Source organism: Eublepharis macularius, chromosome 4, assembly GCF_028583425.1.
Source record: "Eublepharis macularius isolate TG4126 chromosome 4, MPM_Emac_v1.0, whole genome shotgun sequence".
Lineage (NCBI taxonomy): Eukaryota > Metazoa > Chordata > Lepidosauria > Squamata > Eublepharidae > Eublepharis > Eublepharis macularius.
Window position 1 is genome coordinate 13856514 of NC_072793.1, and position 22370 is coordinate 13878883.

At 43.7% G+C, this 22370-nt stretch overlaps 1 protein-coding gene across 1 annotated transcript in view; it reads left to right on the forward strand.

Moving 5' to 3' along the window:
* The window catches only part of HELZ (helicase with zinc finger), a 255751-nt gene that overhangs the window by 96627 nt on the left and 136754 nt on the right, over positions 1 to 22370 (forward strand). Inside the window, exon 13 of the mRNA XM_054976797.1 lies at positions 16582 to 16712. Within this exon, the coding sequence (XP_054832772.1) occupies positions 16582 to 16712 (131 nt within the window). The remainder of the gene's footprint in view (positions 1 to 16581; positions 16713 to 22370) is intronic.

The following is a 22370-nucleotide window of genomic DNA, read 5'->3' on the forward strand; positions in this document are numbered from 1 at the left end:
GGAAATTACTTATTATTGTACCTCTTGTTTTATTTTTATTTTGTTACCCTAGGTATATCAGCAATAGGTATATACCCTAGGTATATCAGCAATACTTATTCATCTTAATAATCTTAACATATCTATCACTGTTACTTATTTTTAAACAGAAAAGCAGAACAGTAAATATTCTAATGTAGTACAAAAGATTTGTTGCACTATCTTCACTATCTTCAGAGCGGTTACATGTTATAAAACTGATTATCTGTGTATTGGAGCAGCAGCACAAAGGATCAGCTGAAGCTTCATCAAGGGCTGAGCTTTTCCACCTGCTCAGCCCCTCCCCCTGAGTGCTCTGGTCTCAGAGCCGGTGTTAAAACAAGTTCAAAGTGTTTTGCCAGCTTGAGGGATATCAGGAAGGTTGGAGACCCCCGTGGAGTTGGTTAAATTATTGTTTCCCTATTAATCAAGTGATTGTAGTTATTTAATTATACCACCCTGATGTTTTGTGGCCATAGCTAGATTAATAGAGCTAAACAAAGAAACAAAAGTTCTCACCACAAACTGGAATTGTTATTATATGGGATCCAACTAGAACTGGATTAATCACAGCAAGTCTGACAGATATTACATGAATGGGCTCCTGTGGGATTGATTAAATAATGGTTCCCTTAGAAATTAGAGGTTTAAATATATTGACTGTACTACCCTGCTTTATTTGGGCCTTAAAAGGAAAAATTTCGCTAAGATTGATAAAGATTAAAAAAAAAATCCCTGCGCTGCTGCAATTTGGAATTTAATATTAGGTGATTGAACCAAGAATTGGATTAATCAGATGGAGAGGTGGGTGAAATGTTGAACTAAATTGAATTTTATTGGGGATTGAGTCGTTGGGATTAAAGGCAATTAAACTGCCCTTAGGTAAACTGAAAGTAAATTTTGTATGGCTAGAATATTTATCTGTTGAAGCCCATTGTGTTATTATTGAATTAATGTTTGATGACATTCATTGTTCTTGGTAGAATGGGGAGTAAGTTGAATGATGGTGGATATAGGGAGGGTGGCCGACATGGAGTCAGCGATCCTAGTCCTCTGGGATCGAGGGAGATATGGCTGTGGGGGCAGGTCTAAGATGAGAAGGTCATGGAGATATACGCCCCATACTGAGATATGCCGGTTGTGGAGCTTGGAAAACAAACCTCTCTTCAACACTGATGCTGTGCAATACCAGGTCCATAAATAATAAATCTGCAACCTTACAAGACTTCTTTGCGGTGAGCGATATGGACCTGGTATGCGTGACTGAGACCTGGGTGAGGGAGGGTGAAACAGTTGCCTTAGGAGAACTGACCCCCCACCCCAGGGTACTTGGTCCTCCATCAGTCCCAAACAGGAGGCCAGGGGAGAGGGGAGGCAATCCTGACCTGAGAGTCTTTCTCCTTCAAGCCACTCCCCACCCCGAGATCACTGGCATTGATTGTGTAGACCTGGTGTGGGGTGCTGAGGAGAGTTTGGCTATCTACTTGGTGTACCGGCTGCCTAGCACACCAGTAGATACCCTGTTGCGACTGCTGGATGTGGTGTCGGGGTGGGCCTTGGAGTACCCCAGACTGGTGGTTCTGGGGGACTTCAGTGTCCATGTCGATGATGCTACCTCCACACAGGCTGAGGACCTGGTGTCATCCATGGCAGCACTGGGACTCTCCCAATTTGTATCAACCCCTACACATCAAGCGGGCCACATGCTAGATCTGATCTTCGGAGTGGGGATGAATGTGGATCTGGAAGCAGCAGAATTAGTGCCATGGTCAGATCACTCAGTTTTGAAGACTTCGTTGGATATACCACACACACCTCCCCAGAAGGGCAGTGAGCTGATTTATGCTTGCCCATGGAGACTTATGGATCCAATTGGATTCCAAAATGCTCTGTGGGATCTGATGCTCCATGGCGGTCATTGGATGAGCTGGTGGAAGACTGGCAAGGCTGGCTCTCTGAAGCCATCAATGAAATTGCCCCCCTGTCGCCCTCTTTGCCCCCGTGCCAGATGAGCTCCCTGGTTTACAGAAGTGGGAGCGAAGATGGCTTGAGCGAGTGTGGCGATGATCTTAGGACGAAGAGGCAAAATCATCTTATAAGATGCTTATGAAAACCTGTGAGGTGGTGTTGAAGACTGTGAAGAAGGATTTCTATGCAGCTTCCATCGCGTCAGCTAGCTCATGCCCAGCAAAACTTTTTAATGTGGTTCAGTCGTTGGTCTCCCTATCAGAAGGAGGTTGCCAAATTTTGAATTCGGCTGTTAGCTGTGAGGCCTTTGGGAGCTTCTTTGCTGATAAAATTTTGTCTCTTTGCCGCAACTTCCCAGCGAGGATTGATACAGTCAATGAGCTAGAGTCTTCTGGGCCCATACTTGATCATTTCAGACCACTCTCTGGGGATGAGATTGACAGGACCCTGTGAGCAGTGAGGCCCACTACGTGCCCCTTGGACCCTTGCTCATCATGGCTGGTAAAGGCTAGTGTTGATGGGCTACAGTCCCCCTTGGAGGCCATTGTTAACATCCTTGAACTCCAGTGATTTTCCTGGGACTCTAAAGGAAACCATGGAAAGGCCTCTGTTGAAGAAACCATCCTTGGACCCCTCTGACCCAGTCAGTTACCGCCCAGTTTTGAACCTCCCGTTTCTGGGCAAACTGATTGAGTGAGCAGTGGTGGAACAGCTGCAGGGTTTCCTGAAGGATACCTCAGCCCTAGATGATAGATCCCTTCCAGTCTGGGTTCTGCCTGGGACACGGGATGGAGACGTTGCTGGTTGCCCCCATGGATGATCTTCACAGGCATCTGGATCAAGGTGGTTCGGCACTGCTGATATTATTGGATCTTTCAGCAGCATTTGATATGGTTGATCAGGATCTTTTGACCCACCACCTCACCAATGTGGGGATAGGGGGTCTGCCTTGCAATGGCTTGTCTCTTTTTCTCCACGGCCAGGGACAGAGGGTGGCGCTTGGGAAGAAATTGTCATCCTGCCACCTTTTAGTGTGCGGTGTCCTGCAGGGGGCAATACTTTCCCTGTTATTGTTTAATATCTACATGTGCCCCCTTGCCCAGTTAGTGTGGAGCTTTGGACTGGGATGTCATCAATATGCAGATGACACCGAGTTATAACTGATGATCGATGACTGGCCTGACTTGGCCTCAGATATCCTGGAGCATGCTTTTGAAGCCATGACTGGATGGTTGAAGCAGAGTCAGCTGAAATTGAACCCGACGAAGACGGAGGTCCTGCACTTGAGCCATGGGTGTGTAAGATCAGGACTCTGGCTCCCAACCCTTGATGTGGCACCACTTGCATCAGTTCCAAGGGTTAAGAGCTTGTGGGTGATTCTGGATGCCTCCCTGAAAATGGAGGCGCAGGTCGCAGTGTTTGCTAGGTCCTCCTTTTTCCATCTATGGCAGACCAGGCAACTTGTTCCTTACCTTTCGACCCATGACTTAACTGCATCGATCCAGGCAATGGTCATCTCTAGACTGGATTACTGTAACTCACTCTACGTGGGGCTGTCCTCCTGCCTGACCCAGAGATTACAGCTGGTCCAAAATGCAATTGCACATGTTATTGCAAGAGTGCCAAGTAGGACTCATATAACACCTGTTATAACACCTCATATAACACCTGTCAGCTGCATTGGTTGCCAGTGGAGTATTAGATCAGATTAAAGATTCTGGTGTCAGATTAAAGGCTTTAGAAAGCCTATGGAGACTGGGACCAGCGTATCTGCAGGGCCGCCTCTCCCTATATATTCCCTGGAGGATGCTTCGATCAGAAGAGAAACAGCTGTTGGTAGTCCCTGGCCCCAGGGAGGCCTGCCTAGCCTCAACCAGATCCAGGGCTTTCTTGGTCCTGGCTCCAACCTGGTGGAACTCTCTGTCTATGGAGACTAGGGCCTGGCCAGATTTGTTATCCTTTCACTGGGTCTGTAAGACAGAGATGTTCCGCCAGGCATATGGTTGAGGCTGGGACAGGCCTCCGCCGGCCTGGTAGAGCGGGAAGAAAACAATCTGAACCCTCCCAGTGAGGTTGTCCATCATCCTGTTTCCACATTGGTTGAATTTAAATGTTTTAAATTGTTTTTCTGGAAATGTAATATTTATTGTGGCTTTGAAATGATGTGATCCCGCCCTGAGGCCGCTTGCAGGGAGGGCGGAATAAAAATCTAAAATAAATAAATAAATATCAGTGGGAAGCAACATTATGAAACTGGATACCAGACACAACTCTACAATTTGTGCCACTATGTGCATTTTGCAGATTTATAGTGGGAGAAGTAATGGCATCTGTGGAAGCCAGTTCCTGCAGTTTGAGAACTGCTATGTCAAGGATACAGCATCGTTCCTAATGTCTCTTTTAGAGGGCCAGCCCAACGGCTTTTGATGCTCTAGGCTAGACTGGCACCATATACTCGCTGGCACTGGCCTTGTGTATGCAGAGCCATTGTGGTGGCAGCATATTTGGCTGCTAACTGCTCTTCCTCCCTTCCTCCTTTGCAGGTATGGGGAAGACAGGCTGAGAGAGGCTATGTCCTGAGTGTGCTTGAATCTGGGTGGGAAAGGCACCACAGCTGCCCTGCAAGCCAAGTGGGTACAGAGACCAGCAGTGACAGAGATGGCGGCCGTCTGCACTTCCCCCCTCCTTCATGGGGGTGAGACGCAGGAAGGTGACTAGGGCAGGAGTAGCTAGCACCATTGCTCATCATACTATGCACCTGGGCAATAGTGCTTGGGCTGGGAGCACTGTTTGCCTCTGGCAAGCTACTTTTAGTGCCTCTAGGTTCCCCCAACCCTCTGGTGCCCTAGGAAATTGCCCACGTCTGCCTAATGGGTAGGCTGGCTCTATTTTTTTATGCAACATCCAGTGACTTTGCTATCATATTAGTGGAAGGTAACTTTAGATGAAAGTGTAGAGTTGCTGCGAAGGTTTGGTTCATGATGTTGTCTTGGATCCACATACCTAGGGATATCATGCTCTAATAACTTGAAAAGTACAAGCCGTTACTTGTACTGTTTGTTTTTCCCGGTTTAATGGTATTGGGATGCCACAAGCATATGAATAAGAATTAAATTCTAATGTTATCTAATGTTTCCCTTGACATCTATTTCTGATATTGTATGTAGAAAAATTAATATTTTAGGCTGATTACCCAGCTCTAAATCATGTATTTTAATTAGTTTTATTTCCAAAACTTATTCTGATTATCCTATTATTCTGAACAAACTATGGAAAACGCAACTTTCTGTGTCCAAGACTTCAGCATCGTTAGTTCCCTGCATGTTTATGGACTGTGGAAACACAAGCTTATTTGTCTGTAGCTGTACATCTGCAAAGAGGCATGTATTCTAGGCCATCATTAAATCCAGAGCGTATTACCTTCTTCCCAAATCACTATACATGTGGTCTGCTCCTGTGGCTGTGGCTGATCATCATCAATTCTTTTTAACCCTCACAAATCTGACTTCTGTCATCTCCATTGACTGAAACTCCTCTAACCAATGTGTCCAATGTCCTATTGTAGAGCTTTTATCAAGCAATAACAGAAGTGAGAATTCACATTATCCAAAAAAGTTTCCGGTTGGTAGCCATGTTGGTCTGCAGTAGAACAAGATTTGGGTCCAACAGCACCTTTATTTATTTAGATGGTAGTAGAGTTTAAGCATAAAGTCTGTGGAAAATTCTTTAATATGCTTTGTTTTAGATTAGGAAAAAATTTCTTTGTCGGGTGAAGGAAATGCATCACCTGTAGGGATAAGTGGTTGACTTTGGCTGTCTAACAAATAATTTCAAATAAAGGTCACAAGAACACAGTGAAATAAATTTTTTTCATGAAGCAAGTTAGCAATGTCACTTTCCAACCAATCTATTGAAAAATTAAGCAAGGATCCTAATGTTCTCATTTAACTTTAATAATTAGTCTACATACTGATTATACTACATACATAATAATTAGTCTACATACTGATTATACTGTAAAGTGGTTGGGTTGTGTATGTTTTCTTAACACAATAATCAAGACTGCTAATTGATTAGATCAAGAAATGTTTTTGGAATACAAAATGAGACGTGTCATTACTAGGATAAACTTGATTTTCCTTTGTAAGGTATTGTAACAAATTCCAGAGAGTTTTCTCTATAATGCTGTATCACTGTAGTAAAACTTCTGGGTGTTATGGTAGACACTCCTCCCAGAAATTTAAGACATTCTTTTTTGAATAATTTGACTGCTTCAAAATTAGATTTTTTGTTATTGCTAATATTCAGTGTACTTGTAAGCTTGTACTGAAAAAAGGTTTTGGGCCTAGGTCTGATTAGTAGACTGAAGATATTTAGATAGACCTTAGGCCAGACTAGCAGATAGCTGATGTGTACATAGGCTTGTATTAATTTGCATGTTTAGCTGAGACTCTTGGGGCATGCTTTTTGAAAGGGCCACCGTGACTAGGAGAGATGGTATAAAGCAGGGCTGGCTGAAAGGACAAGTGTCAGGTTCTGACAGGTAGATCTCAATGACTTCACTGAATGAGTCTGGAACTGCATGAGTTCTGCATGAACTTTCCCACGAGTTCAGCAATCCAGTACAGCTACAGTACAGCTACATTGCCAGGAATGAAAATCTATGCAAAGTCCACGCCTATACTACAGCCCAGTCACCATCCCCTTAACTGCCAGCATTCTAAGTTCCCACTTCCCATCCCCCATGTGTAAAGCAACAAGCAATGCAAAGCAACCAGAAATGCAGATATTTTAGAAAGTTCAGGAGCTCCAAGGTTATGTATCCATGACAACGGCAGAAAGACCAGCAGAAAGACCAATAAGCTTTTCCAGGACTGGGTGAGAGAGTTCAGACAGTATTAGATTATCGGAGTTCAAGCCCTTCACACTGGCTTTCAGCAGGAGTGAAGCATGGCAGGAGATGCCAAGACCCTGACAAACAGGATATAGAAGTGCTGATGGTAGTGTTCTCTGAAAGGGCAAAGCTTTGGATCCAAATAGGACACAGAGCTGAATCTGCTAGCTGGGGAGAATTGAACACTCCTCTCTGGGAGAGTAGTGGTGGCTAGGAAGAGTTGAAGAAGCTGGGAAGAGCAAAGAGCAGGAATGATAGAGTGACCATAAGAATTACTAATGTGACTAAACATAACATGGTAATGAAACCAAATTAATGGGACAAAATAGATCTGCATCCACAAAATCTGGTTTTGACTCAACTTCAATCTGTTTTGGAGATTCTCCAATACCAGAAACCTGGAAGGATTGTCTAAGAGAGAAACTGCCAAAGACCCAATATATTTTCATTGCATGAGTGGGATATTGGAGACTCTAAGGGTGAGGAACATCATATCCATTTGACAGATCCCTCCCCCTTCTGTGAGCTCTCACTGAGGATTGCACTCTCTGAGATAGGGGATGTGAGGCAACATCTGCATGAATTACAAGTCAGTGGCATCATCACAGACTCACATAGTCCCATGCCTTCCCAACAGTGGTAGTTAGAAAGAAGAATGGAAAGATTAGGATGTGTGTGGACTATTGTACACTGAACAGGCGTACTAAACCAGATCAGTACACCATACCACGGGTGCAAGAATTATTATATTGTCTGGTAGAGATCCAGTGGTTTTCCATTTTGGACCTTTGAAGTGGGTATTATCAGATACTTTTAGCACCCTAAGATAAAGAGAAGACAGCTTTCATGTGCCTACTGGTTTTACCAATGTGAAAGGATGCCTCAAGGTATTTCTGTAGCCCCCACTACTTTCCAAAGGCTTATGGAAAAGGGGGTAGGAGACATAAATCTCTTGCAAGTATTTGTCTACTTAGATGATCTTATAGTATTTGGGAAAACACTGGAGGAGCATGAAGATTGACTCTTGAAGGTGCTGGACCAGCTGGAAGCCTATGGATTGAAAGTGTCTCTTGACAAATGACAGTTTTGCCAGACTTCTGTTAAAAATGTAAGATATAGTTTCCAAAGATGGTATTAGCACAAATTCAGACAAATTTCCTTTCCTACTTAATGGGCCTAGGCCTCGCTATTATAAAGACTTAAAAACTTTTCTTGGATTCACCAGATATTATAGGCAGTTTGTGCATGGATATTCAGTTATTGTGAAAACCCTGAATGACTTAACTAGAGGATACCAATCCAGCAAAATGAGCCCTAAAAGGAAGCAAAAGACACAGGTAGCCAAAGAGAGGTCAGAGAGCTTGTATTATGGGTGATAGATGGGATAAAAACTCTGAGGCAAACTTTAAAGAAATTATCTGGCATCTGATCAAAGCTCAAGTGTTGGCCTTTTTAGACCCAAATAAGCCCTTCCTCTTACACACAGATGCAAGCACAAAAGGACTAGGACCAGTGCTCTATCAAGAAACTGATGGAAAAAAGAGACCTATCACTTTTGCAAGTAGAGTGCTCATTGACAGGTGTCAGGCTCTCGTTGCCTACATACTTACTACTTCAAAACTAGATGCTATGGGCCAAAGATGTGTGGCTGAACTTTCTGATTATGATTTCAATCTTCACTACTGGGCTGGACGAGTAAATTTAGATGCAGATGCCCTATTTCAGCAGTCTCAAAAGGATGAATGGACCATGGTCTCCGAGGAACGAGTCCAAGCACTGTCTAGCAGGGGTGAACTAGAATCATCTGGACCTATGGAAGGTTCTGTCGCCAAGCAACTAGGCCTTCCATCTATATCCGCGAACCTCATTTTCCTTCAGCAGACACCTTTGCCTCACTATAATTTAGAGGACTGGAGAGAAACTCAACACCACAACGCAGAGATAAAGAAGATTCTCCCTTTTCCTCAGAAGAACAATAGGCACTTGCCTTGTACAGTACTCTCTTCCTTGGAAGCTGATCTTTTGTTGCGGGAACGAGACAAATTAAAGATAACTGATGGGGTATTGTAGCACATAACATTAGACATGGTAAACGGGTAGTGTAAACAGTTGGTACTACCTTAAAGATATTAACTGGCAGCAATGAGAACTCTGCATGATGATTTAGGACATCTAGGGGCTGAAAGAACACTGGACCTCCCCAGGAGGCAGTTTTACTGGCCTCGGATGGCTGATAATATTGCCAGGAAATGTGCAACCTTGGCCCAGTGCGTTCAGCGAAAGCCTTCTTAGAGAACATTAAAACAACAGAGCCTATGGAGCTAGTGTGCATCAATCTTTTGTCTGTGGAGTCAGATAGTAGAAACTATGGAAATATATTGGTGGTAACTGTCAGGGTCTTGGCCCCTGCCATAAGCCAAGCGTCATGGTCAGCCCCTGCTGTGCTTCTGCCATGCTTAAGACTTAATGTTGGGGTTTGATATTCATTGACATGCTGTGTAAAATCTTGTGTGTACAAGTTCCTGTTAGCTAACACTATTTCTTCTCTACAAGCAGGCAGAGGATCTATGTTGAACTTCCTTCCAGAAAAGAACCGTTACCATAGATACATAACCTTGCATTCCAGGATATCTCGAGTGTAGCTAAATTCCTTTCTGTATAGATGTTATAGATAGAAGGGGGGCAGGGAGGCTGTGCTTAACTGTCTATGGATATTGGGTATTGAGAAACAAGTTTTTATTCCTAATAATGAACATTTTGGGATGCTGAACTGGGGATCTTCAATACATCTTTAACTCATGAAGTCTTGGACTCTTGCAGTGAAGTTATTGAGATTTAACTGGCAGGTCCTTACAGATTGTTAGGAATCATTCTTCAACCACGAGAGCTGGACCTGAGTAATTGTTGACTCCCATCACCTGGGCCATGGCTGCAGGCGCAGAGGGAACTGGTACTACAGTGCCAACGGGAAAACCTTGAAGACCCTGCTGACGGGCGTGGGCACAACACAGACAAGTTGGATGGAGGAACTGCAAAAGACCCCGCTGATGGGCATGGGCCCAACACGAACATGTTGGATGGAGGAACTGTGGAAGTTCCTGTAGACATGAGTGGCACAATGCGGATGCATTGGCTGCAGGAGGGGCGCTGTCCGAGATTGGACTCCCCAGGACTCCGGGCAGGAGGAGGATGGGACAGTGGGACTGTTGGCGGGGCTGACTGTTTGCACAGACCTTTGTTTGGGGAGAGGATATCCTCGAGGACATCAAGTACCTGACAGAGGACAAACTTAAAGACCACGCAGAGGAGCATGGGCCCAACACAAGTGCATTGGTGGAGGAAGGGGCACTGCCCCAATCATTCTTCCAAGAAGTGATCTTAGCTGCTCGGGGTTGTTAGAAAGCCCCCCAGGAGCGTTGGCCAGAACAAGCCATCCACCTGCCAGGAGACCAGCACTGGAGCATTGGCCCCTCCAGTGGCATTGGCTGGGGGAGAATGGAACAATGAGACAGTCGATGGAGTTGACTATTTGCCGTTAGAGCAGGGAGAAGGTCTCCTTGAGGGAGAGGAGGACCTGAACCAGGAACCAGAGATGGAAGGGTGGCTGGGGGCGACCATCAGGGAAGAAATACAAGAACTTTACTAATGGACCAGACAAGGTGGGAATACTTTGGGGCGAGGTGGGAATACCGAGGAACGATGTGCATGCACTGATGGGAAGTCTCATTCACATGGATGCGTGCATAGAAAGTATACAACAACTAACTGCCATCCCGCCAGGACAAGCCATCTACCCGCCAGGAGCCCAGCAGCCTACCCCACCTGCTTCCCCAGATGGGCAAGGAAGATCTGCATTTCCAATTGGGCCAGGAGGCCCAAGGCTAGTACAGCCACTACTGCCACCTATTGTGCCTGACAGAGGGCTGCTGGGAGGAATTCCACAGCCATTGCAGCCACCTGGTATTCCCGGCGGAGGGCCACCGGGAGGGATTCCACAGCTGTTGCTGCTACCTGGTATTCTCAATGGAGGGCCACCAGGAGGGATCCCGGTCCAGTTGCTGGGAGGGGTCCCAGTACAGCCACCCAGAGGGATGCCAGGACTACTGTTCCAACTACCATTAGGGCTACGCAAGTTGGAAGCTCGCTTTAAAGGAGATCCTGATGAACTGGGGTACTTCTTAGTGCAAGCGGTAGAGTTCCTAAGAGAGTGGGGCCACACCTTCCATGACAAAGCTAGTAAAGCTCTCTTGAATAATTCAGTTTTGCCAGGAGATTGAGAGCTTTCCTGACCTCATCAGACAGGCCATTCCATAAGGCAAACAGAGAAAGCACAGGTACAGGCAGTTTTTGATTTTGCCCAGTTGCTGGTTTCCCCTGCAGAAGAGTTTGCTCAAATGAGTGAAACTGTCATGTCAGAACACAGTGGGAGAGGCAATCCTGCAGATATGATGGATCAAGGCCATGAAAGGGCTTTGTATGTGATAGTTAATACCGTAAATCGAGCCCAGTAACTGATGGGCAGCCAGCATAGTGCAGAACGGGAGTGTAATATACATGCACCATCTAGCTCCCAATAATAGCTGAGCCACAGCATTCTGCACCAACTGCAATCTCAGAGTGGATTTTGAGGAGAGACCATCATAAAGTGCATTACTGTAGTCTAGTCTCTGTTACTATGGTATGGATCTAGGTGGCTAGGTCAATTGTGTTGAGGTAGGGGGCCATCTTTCAATCTAAACTGAGTTGGAAGCAAGTTTTTTTTACAGCTACATTAACTTGCTTCTCCAGCAGTAATGCTGAATCCAGTATAACCCCAAGGCTCTTAACTGAGTCAGCAAGGGTCTGCTGAATCTCACTGAAAGTGGGGAGGGACAGTATCCTTCAAGATCTCCACCTTTCCGATTAGCATTACCTCTGTCTTTTCATGGTTTAGTTTCAATTTGTTCACTCTTTTTGCCTTTAAAATATTGATTTAAACTATAAACTATACACCATAACATAATAAACAATAAACAAAGAGAATAAGAAAAAACACACAATTCTAAACGTGACACACTAACAATACATATATCTATATAATTAAAAGGGAAAGGGAAAAGAAAGCAACCCCCCCCCCCAGATTACACTACAGGTTGAGTTCCGATTTTTTCCGCAACAAGTATATATCATTTCTAGAGTCACACTTATTCTAGGTTAGTCACAAACCCCCTCTTTTTTCTATTATTCATGTTTCTTATTCCATAAATCCAGATGCCATCAAATCCTTGTTTTCCATTTCATGCAAAAAGTCTATTAACGGTTTCCATTCAGTCAAGAAGTTAACTAATGCCCTTTCTGTAATCAATGTAGTAAGTTTTGCCATTGACGCAAACGCCAAAACTTTTGTCAACCATTCCTCCACTGTAGGCAATGTTGTAACAACAACAACAACATTCAATTTATATACCGCCCTTCAGGACAACTTAATGCCCACTCAGAGCGGTTTACAAAGTATGCCATTATTATCCCCACAACAAAACACCCTGTGAGGTGGGTGGGGCTGAGAGAGCTCCAGAGAACTGTGACTAGCCCAAGGTCACCCAGCTGGCTTCAAGTGGAGGAGTGGGGAATTAAACCCGGCTCTCCAGATTTGAGTCCCGCACTCTTAACCTCTACACCAAACTGGTTTCCCACTTTTGTGCATAAAGTACTCTTGCCGCTGTAATATAAAAACAGTGTTCTAAAGCTTTTTTCCAACTGGCTGTCCGTTATTCCCAACAGAGAAGTCTCTGGTTTCAGCTGAAGTTTAATCTTCAAAATCTTCTGAATCGATGATAGTATCTACAACCAAAAACTCTTTGCTTTCTTACATGTCCACCGCATAAGGAAAAATGTCCCTTCTTGTTTGGCACATTTCCGACATATATTTGACGCCCCCTTATAAATTCTAGCCAATTTTTCAGGAGTCATATACCAACGTTACATCATTTTGTAAAAATTTTCTTTAATACTGGAGCTTAATGTAAATTTCAGTCCTCTTGTCCATATATCTTCCCATTGCTCCATTAATATATCGTGTCCACAATTTTTCACCCATTTAATCATACATTCTTTTACTTGCTCTTCTTCCGTCTCAAGCCTCAAAAAAAGTTTATACATTTTAGAAATAACATGTTCATCATTTGTACAAAGGGCTATTTCAAATTCAGTTTTAATTTCTCAAAGTCATCATGATTCTTGTCCAATTTGAATCTCTCCAGAATTTGCATATATGGAAACCACTGACAGGCATGCCCTTCTGCTGCTAAGTCCTCACTTGATTTTATTTTAACTTGGTCCTGAGAGAATTCCAATAAATCCTGATAAGTTAACCATTTAGGTGGACTAACCATTTCCCTTCTAAAATGAGCTTCTTGTGATGACAGCCAGAGAGGTATTTTCGGACAAAATTTAAGTTTGTATTTATTCCATACTCTCAGAATTGCACGCCTTACATAATGATTATTAAACTCTGCATTGGCTTTAACTTTGTCATACCATAGATACACATGCCACCCATATTTAGATCATGTCTTTCCAGGTCCAGTAATCATCTATTTTTTAACAGTATCCATTCCTTCATCCAAACCAAACAATTAGCTGCAAAATATAATCTCAAATCTGGGAGGCCCAAACCGCCTCTTTCTTTTGCATCCTGTAGAACCTTAAATTTAACCCTTGGCTTTTTGCCTTGCCATATAAATCTCGATATATCCTTCTGCCGTTGCTTAAATGGTGCCTCTATCGTCAATACAGGAATTGTCTGAAATAGGAATAACGTTCTAGGTAAGACATTCATTTTAATTGTAGCTATTCTTCCTAACAGCGATAATTGAATTTTATCCCAACTTAGCATATCCCTTTTAATTTTTTTCCAAGTCTTAATATAATTATTTTGGAATAACATACAGTTCATATTTGACAAAGTAATACCCAAGTATTTTACCTTTTTCTCAACTTTAAACCCTGTTTTGCTCTCAAGTTTCATTTGATCTTGTATTTTCATATCTTTAGTTAAGACTTTGGTTTTCTGCTTATTAACCTTAAAACCAGCCACTACACCAAATTCTTTCAACTTTGTCATTAAAGTTTCAATTCTGTTCAAAGGGTCCTCCAAAATCAACACCAAGTCATCTGCAAAGGCTCTCAGTTTATAGTTCTCCTGTTTCACCTTAACACCTCGAATTCTCTCATCTTGTCTTATGTCCCTATTCAAAACTTCAAGCATCAGTATAAATAACAAAGGTGACAATGGGCAACCTTGTCTTGTGCCTCTTTGTATTCCATCTGTGCAGTCTGGGTTGTATAAATCGACTTAGTCCATTTAATAAAATTGTCCCCAAAGTCCATATTTTAGTTTCATATCATATTTTAGTTTCTTTAAGTATTGAAAAATTTTCTTCCTTTTTGGGGCTGAATTTGCTCCATTAATATTCCATGTTAAACTTTTGTGATCCATAGTGCTGTGAGATTTTAAAATTTAATAAAATGGGGGGGGGGGATCCCAATATATGTAAAAGTAAAGAGCAGAGTTAAGTATGGGCATCCACTTCCTCCTCCTCTTTGCTCTGCTCCAATTGATGCCTGTATTTTTCAAGAAAGTCCTTGGCTTTATGTACTGAGTTCAGTCTAAATCTTTGCCCTTGAAATGTACAAATCACATCTTCTTTTCTGTTTTAGCTTTTCCACCAGAAAGCTATAATCCTTGCGTTTACGCAGAAATTGGATGGGAATTTCTTTCAAAACTTTAATCTGGGCACCACCAATTATTTATTTTGTGACATAGTGCTGTTGTAGAATTTGCTCCTTCACTCTTCTTCTTACAAAGTAGACCAGCACATCCTTTGGGAGCTTTCTTATTTTAGCAAGTTTAGAGTTAATTCTGTATATTCGATCAATTTCCATTTTCATTGCATCCTGATCCCAGTCCAAAAACTCTGCCAAAGCCACAGACATTTTGTCTACAATATCCTTACCATCTTCTTCTGGGATCGATCTAAAAGGGCAAATTCTTTTTCTTGCATTTCTAACAGTGCCAAGCTGTCTAATTGTTTTTCAATCAAAATATCATGCGAATCTACTTTGTTTTCTATTGTCTCAACTTTCTGCTTAATTTGATTCACTCTTACAGAAACTTGTTTCATTGATTAGTCCAGTTTTTGAACTTGCTCTGTCATTTGATCACTCAAAGCAACAATCCTTTTGTTTATTTGTTTCTCAAGGGAGTCCATTTTGGCCCCCAAATTCTTCCCCAACCCATCTATCTTATCAGCTATTTTTTGAAAATGTTTCTGAAATTGTTCCATTTCTGGAAAATCTAGAGATCCACGGCGAGTTTTTTTGTAGTTGTCATACTTTGTAGATATTTCTGTAGTTGCCAGAAGGTGCCACAGAGTGACAGTAGACGTCTAAAATTCTTAGTAGTGTCTCTCCTTCACTATAGCAACTGTGTCTCTTCCAAGTCCTGTTGCTATAGCAACAGAAAGAAAACAATAACACAGTCCAGGTGTTCCTTATCTTGGAGAGCCAAAACAAACAGTTATTTTCCTAGTTTCACTTTCCCAGCTTAACTGTTCCTTTACTAAGCAATGCTTTTAATTGCAAAAGTACTTCCGCCCTAAAAATTTCCAAATCTACATTAATAAATCTTGAAAAAAATTCAGTCTTTAGACTTTTCACTTCCCAGGTCTATAAATCCTCTGAAAAGCTAGAATAAGAAAGATTTATTCAAATGTCTTTTATATCTTTAAAAAAAGGCTGTCTCCCCAAAGGATATGATGTCATTTTCTTGGAGAAAATCTGTCTTTGTTAACTTAAATTAGTTTCTTCTAACATCAAGAAATTAGGAGCGGAAAGCTTGGTGTCGATTATCAGCTCCAGCACTGCTACAAGTGAAGATAACTTTCCCAGATTCCAAATGCTATGGCAGGGACCAATGCCAAAACCTCTGTCTCAGCAAAAAAGCCCCCCCCCCGGCAAGCAGTCTTAGGAATGCAGATGGATAAACTCACGGTGTCTTTTGATCCAAGCAGATATTCGAGTGGAAAAATTTCCACACAGCAAATTAGCAGTGCTGTCCCTCAGCTCGCTTGCTGAGCTTCCACCTTCCTTGCCCTCCTCATTGGAACTAAAACAAAAAAGCCGATTTGTTCACTCTTAAGCCAATGAACCACAGCAGCCAGGCAATGATTCAGGACCTCTACCCTATCTTGCCTTATTTTCTTTATGTTCTTTTGAGGTTTGTGTAGTTGTTTGAGGATTTGAGGGTTGTGTTGGTGTTTTGCTGCTCATAGACCATATGGTGTATTTTATGACTTGTTCTTTTTTGTGATTTTGTGTAATTAAGTTTTGATTTCATAGATCTTTTGAATTAAAAAAAAACATGAGTTCGGTAAGAAGACTGGATTCTGTTCACTAAAAATGTCACCGAGTTATAAATGTATTAGTACAAGTATATATGCAGTTGCTTACAAACCTAAATTTTGTTACTGTTACACAATGTTCCTTTGGGCTTTTGATTGTTCACAGTTGCCCTAAAATGGCTTTGATCTGATTTGCTTAACCTCTCCTTTTAATTAGTTGGTAATTACAATTGAAATAGCTCTGTTTAACCAAGCCTGCTTCCAGTTGCTGATTTTCTGGCACACCTTTTCATTCATTTATTCATTTTGTATGCACTGTAGGTTGAACTTCAGTTTCAGTTGAACCGCTTACCACTCTGTGAAATGCATTATGCTTTGGACAGGATCAAGGACAACAGTATTCTCTTTCCAGATGTCAGCATGACTCCCACAATACCTTGGAGTCCTAACAGGTACAAAAATGCAAACACTTTGATACTGGATCCTGGCATATTGATATTATATTGAATAACTTATAGCAAATTGCTCAGGTATCCCCTTATACCAGAAGTGCATCTTTGCTCATCTGTGTGTTGCATTAATGGGAAGTGAAAGGGCTAACAACCTCTGAACCTTAAGATTAGGAGATCAACTTTCTTTATTTTCTCTGACATCAAAAGTAAGCTGTAATGATCTTCATTCTGTATTACAGAAACAGCTTTAGAAAGCAGAAGCTGGTAACATTAGTTCATTGTTGGTCTTCTGTGCAGTTCCGCATGGGAACATGCATGAGCAGGCCTGCCAATCAGTAGGTTCTGTAGCTTTAAAACTGTAGAAGAGGGTGCCCTCCCCCTCCAGAGCACCTGTGCAGTTGTTTCCCGCCCAAACAGCCCATTCTGTGGAAAGGGGGGCACCCTGTACCCTCAGTTTCTCTTTCGCCATTGGTTGAGGATGAAAACCTGTAGTAAAGCTCTCCCTTTTGAGGGCCTTTCCACATCATCTGTAAGAGAGGAAGAGAGAGATGAAATTTGTGAGATCATGGCTGAAAAAGCATTACGCGATGGTCATTCATTGTGTCTCATCTGTATAGGAGAAGGTGTCGGGTGCTCAGGATCACCTGTCATATTCAATACCCCTTTGAAGCTGATGCTGTTGGGGTGATTCTGTTTTTTGAACCTAGGGTGTGAAACTGGGAATGGGAGGTGTTTGTTCCTGTTATAATCTCTCCCGAGCCTGGGAGCCTGCTTGACCTTGAGCAGTCCATGAATCACACAGCCTGTTTTCCTGTCTGCAGAGTTACAGGACTGTAAGGAGAAGGGGGGGTGGATTAGGAGTAGCCTTGGGGAACCTATATCTGCTTGATACTTGTCTGTAGCTGCCTGTCCTAGCAAGGATGGCGTAAGTGTATAATACTGGCATCTTTTCAATAAAGAACTTTTACTCATGAAGTGAAGTCTCTTGAGAGTTGCCTGGCATCCGTACAGAAGGGCATAATGTAGATGCCTGCAAGCATTGCCAGGTATTTACGCCTAAAGCCTGTGCCAAGAGAGCCACCTGGCTCAAGGTAGTTCTTTTGGATAGAGCTCTCTTCAGTGCTAATGGCTCAGCAACAAAGTCTGCTGCTCTGGCAGAAGTCGTGGATCAGTTGGAGCCAATGCAGTCAATCGCCTTGAATCCAAGAGCGGGAGCATCAGATCCAACAGACCTGACTCAAATCTGACAGCATTCAACCTCGAGGGACCTCTTGCAGTCGTTATCTAGAGTAAATGGACTTGCAAGTGGACCTTAACAGAGAGTGGTTGAGATCATCAAGGACAAGCGATACCACGCAAGAGAATTTGGAACTACCTAAGAAAATGATGCAATCAAAGTCAAAACACTCCACCAAGAGAAAAGTCTACTCCATCCACCAGACCACACCTGCTGCAAGTGTGAGTGATCTAGTGATCAATGAGGTCCCCTGAACTGTTGGCTCATTCTAAGACTCTTGGCCTGTTCCTTGGAGGAGAAAGGGGAGCTTGTCCACCTCATGTTTCCAGTTCCTAAGACTGTCAGAAGCTTTCCACACCATGATTGCTGCTCCAGTCGATGAAACAGTTTGTATTCCCACTACATTCCTCTCACAGCTGGATCCAACTGGGTGTATCGCCTGGAATCAATCAGATTTGCTTTGGAGCTGGTGCATCCCAAGACACACTGTCATCAATTGTACCATATCCCTCTGTCTACAATGACCTTCCAGCTGCCAGAGTCAGAGGTGGAACTGTAGACCCTAGAGCACGACCAGAACATCCCTTCTCCTGATGAAGGAGGAGGGTATAGAGAGCTTGTGTCTCGGACAGATCATTATCATGTGTATGCAGAGTAAATGGATAAGGATGGTGAAATCCTTAGATATTGACATCTCCTCCACAGAACCCAATCTAAAAAACAAAATATTGCAACACCTGTACTTGGGGAATCCTGTGAGTGTTGCTTTTCTTATGAGAGAGGGATTTGTGGATTTGATGAATACCCTTTGTGAGAGACCTGCTTTTGTCCTGGCCATATCAAAGAAAGCAGAAGGCCTTTATAGGACTAAAGAGGACAATTGTGCCTTTTCTGTTTACTTGCCCCCCACCCTCCTCTCTTGTTATAGAAGAGATGTAATCTGAACACAGACTAGGAAGAAAGATATACACAATTTTGACTCTCAATATTAAAATAGCAAATTATTCTGCAATAATGGGAGCCTATCAAATTTTTCTGTGGAAGTAGATGGTTGCATTCAGTGATCACTTAACTGAAAACCAAAAAGTGCTGGCCGGAGTTATCCAGGAGGAGGCAGTCTGCTTCTCAAAACAAAAGATTAATGCAGGGTAGAATGTAGGCAAATCCTGCACAAGGGCCTTGGTGTCATTTATAGTACTGAAAAGACACGCTTGGCTACATTCAACCACACCACCAATAGAAACAAGAAACAAGGTTGAAGACATGCCATTTGAGGGCCAACACTGTTCTCAGCTAAGATGGATGAGTACCAGTCCCTAAAGCATAAAGAATGTCAGACTGCCAGGTCATATGGGGTCTTGTCTCCCTGACAACAGTTGGATAAAAAAGCCACTGGTAGATACCAGTCATATAGAGGACATCACTTTTGGTATCAGCCTTACCACCAGTACCAACAGTATTCTCATCACCTCTCATTTCCAGGCACACAGCCTCAGCACCAGAGGAGAACCCTGCACAAGCTAAGACAGAGTGCTTTAGCTTCTGCTCCTATTTATTTTATTTATAGTCCACTCTCCCTGCAGGCTCAGAGCGGATTCACAACATCTAAATACATATAATAAAAACATATAATAAAACATTGGTAGCAATTATATGATACTGCATTAAAATACTGCACTAAAATTGTCCCAGGCGACTCACATTGCACCTCACATCTCAAAAACATCCCCAAGGTCTACGGGCAGGATGGCTAAGATTTAATAAGTATAGTTCAGGGGATATCTCCACTGGGAGAGGCTGGTTGGGTGATTCGTCTGCCTCAACCACCATAAGCCTGGTGGAACATCTCTGTCTTACGGGCCCAGCGAAATGACAACAAATCTTGCTGAGACCGGGTTTCCCCAGACAGACTTCCATTGGGTAGGTGCCAGGACTGAAAACACCCTAGCCCTGGCTGAGGCAAGGCGAACCTCTCTGGGGCCAGGGATCACCAGTAGCTGTTTATCTGCTGATCAAAGCAGCCTCTGGAGAATATAGGGTGAGAGACGGTCCCACAGATATGTTGGTCCCAGTCTGCTAAGGGCCTTGAAGGTCATAGAATAGAATCATAGGGTTGGAAGGGACCTCTAGGGTCATATAGCCCAACCCTGTGCACAATGCAGGAAATTCACAGTTACTTCCCCCCCACACACACCCACACACCCAGTGACCCTTACTGCATGCCCAGAAGATGGCAAAACACTATCAGGTTCCCTAGCCAAACTGGCCTGAGGAATATTGCTACCTGATCACAAGGTTGTGATTGGCCTTACCCTGAATATGCAAGAAGGGCCTGCAAGAACTAAGCACTGAGAAAAAGGGTCCACAAGAAGTAAGCACAAAACCAAAACCTTGAACCTGACCCAGAACTCCGCTGGTAGCCAATGCAGATGACACATAACAAGTGTAATATGCGACCAGAATGGAGTCCTGGGCAAAATACATGCCACTACATTTTGGACCAGATGTAACTTCCAGAACAGGCACAAGGCCAGCCCAGCAAAGAGTGAGTTACAGTAATCCAGCCTGGAGGTGAGTTGTCTGGCCTGGTGAAGATAAAATAATGCAGATCTGGCAACTGCCATAACCTGGACCTCCATTGATGAAGAGACATCCAGGATTACACCCAGACTCCTTATCATCGGCACCAGGGTAAGTGGCACCCCACTGAGGGCTGGGAGCCGGATCCCCAAACCCGATAGACCGTGATCCAGATGCAGGACCTCCATCTTTGCAGGGTTCAACTTTAGTCAACTCTGTTTTAACCACCCAGTCATGCCCTCCAGAGCCCTGGATAGATTCTCTTGAGTGGAGTCTGTCCATCTGTCCATCAACAGATAAAGTTGGGTGTCGTCAGCATATTGATGACAACCCAACCCAACCTGAACCTCCACACCAGCTATGCGAGCGGGCACATATAGATGTTAAATAACATAGGGGAGAGTATCGCCCCTTGTGGAACACCACACAACTAGAGGTGGCATGGTGACAACTGATCCCCCAGCGCCACCCTCTGTCCCTGACTATGGAGAAAGGAGATCAGCCACTGTAAAGCTGTCCCACATCAGAGAGGCAGTGGACCAATAGTTCATAATTGACCGTGTCGAACGCTTCTATAAGATGAAGCAATACCGGCAGCACCAACCCATCTTGTTCCAGGTGCCTGTGGAGGGCATCAATACTTGAGAAAGGGATGTCAAGGACCGAACTATATGAAATAATTGTGCTGGGTATGAGCTTGTGGACGCAATGAAAGTTGCATAGAACTCCTTCTTAGTTGCTTTCACTGCCATCTCATAGGCTTTCATAAAAGTCCTATAAGATATTCTTGCTTCTTCGTCTTGATCTTGCCTCCACATTCACTGAAGCTGTCTTAGCTCCCATGTCATCCATCATAGCTCCTCAGTATACCAGGGAGCTAACCAAGCACAGGAGCAAAGAGGCCGATGGGGAGTGATTTTCTCAATGGCTTTAGAGAGATGCACATACCAATCCTCCACCAGCATGGCTAACAAACCGCCAAGGGGCCTCAGATTCCGCAGAGCATTCTGGAAACCAATAGGATCCATCAGTCTCCGCAGGCGAGCAAAAATACACTCGCCACCCATGCAGGGGGAGGCTGGTGTGTCCATACGAGCCCTCAGGACAAAGTGGTCCAACCATGGCACCGCATCAACCACGTCTAGATCCACCTAAATCCCCATCCCGAAGATCAAATCCAGTGTGTGGCCTGCTTGATGTGTGGGCGCTGATGCAAATTGAGAAAGTCTCCGTGCTGCCATGGATGACACCAGGTCCATAGCCCGTGAGGAGGCGGCATCCTTGGCATGGACATAGAAATCCCCCGAAACCGAAAGCTTCGGGTACTTCAAGGCCCAGATGGCCAGCACTTCCAGCGGGCTCATCAGGGTATTTGCTGGTGCACTAGGTGGTCAGTACACCAGACAGACAGCCAAATTCTCTTCAACATCCCACACCAGGCCTACACAATCAATGCCAGTGATCTTTGGGGTGGGGAGCAGCCTGAAGAAGGAAGACTCTTGAATGAGCAACACCCCCTCCCCCGAACACTTGTCCAGGACTGATGAAGGACTGAAAAACCTGGTGGGGGGTCAGTTCTTTCAGGGCAACCATCTCGCTCTCCCTTACCCAGGTCTCAGTCACACATACCAGGTCTATGTTTTTCACTGCAAAAAACTCATGTAGAGTGCTGGTCTTATTATTAATGGACCTGGCACTACACAACATCAGTGATGGAGAAGGGCTAATTTTCCTCACCTCACAACCAACATATCTCTGGATGGGATGCAGATTGGAAAGGCACCAAGCTGTACCATATCTCTGTGCCCTTCCATTTTTAGACCTTGTCCCACTGCCATACT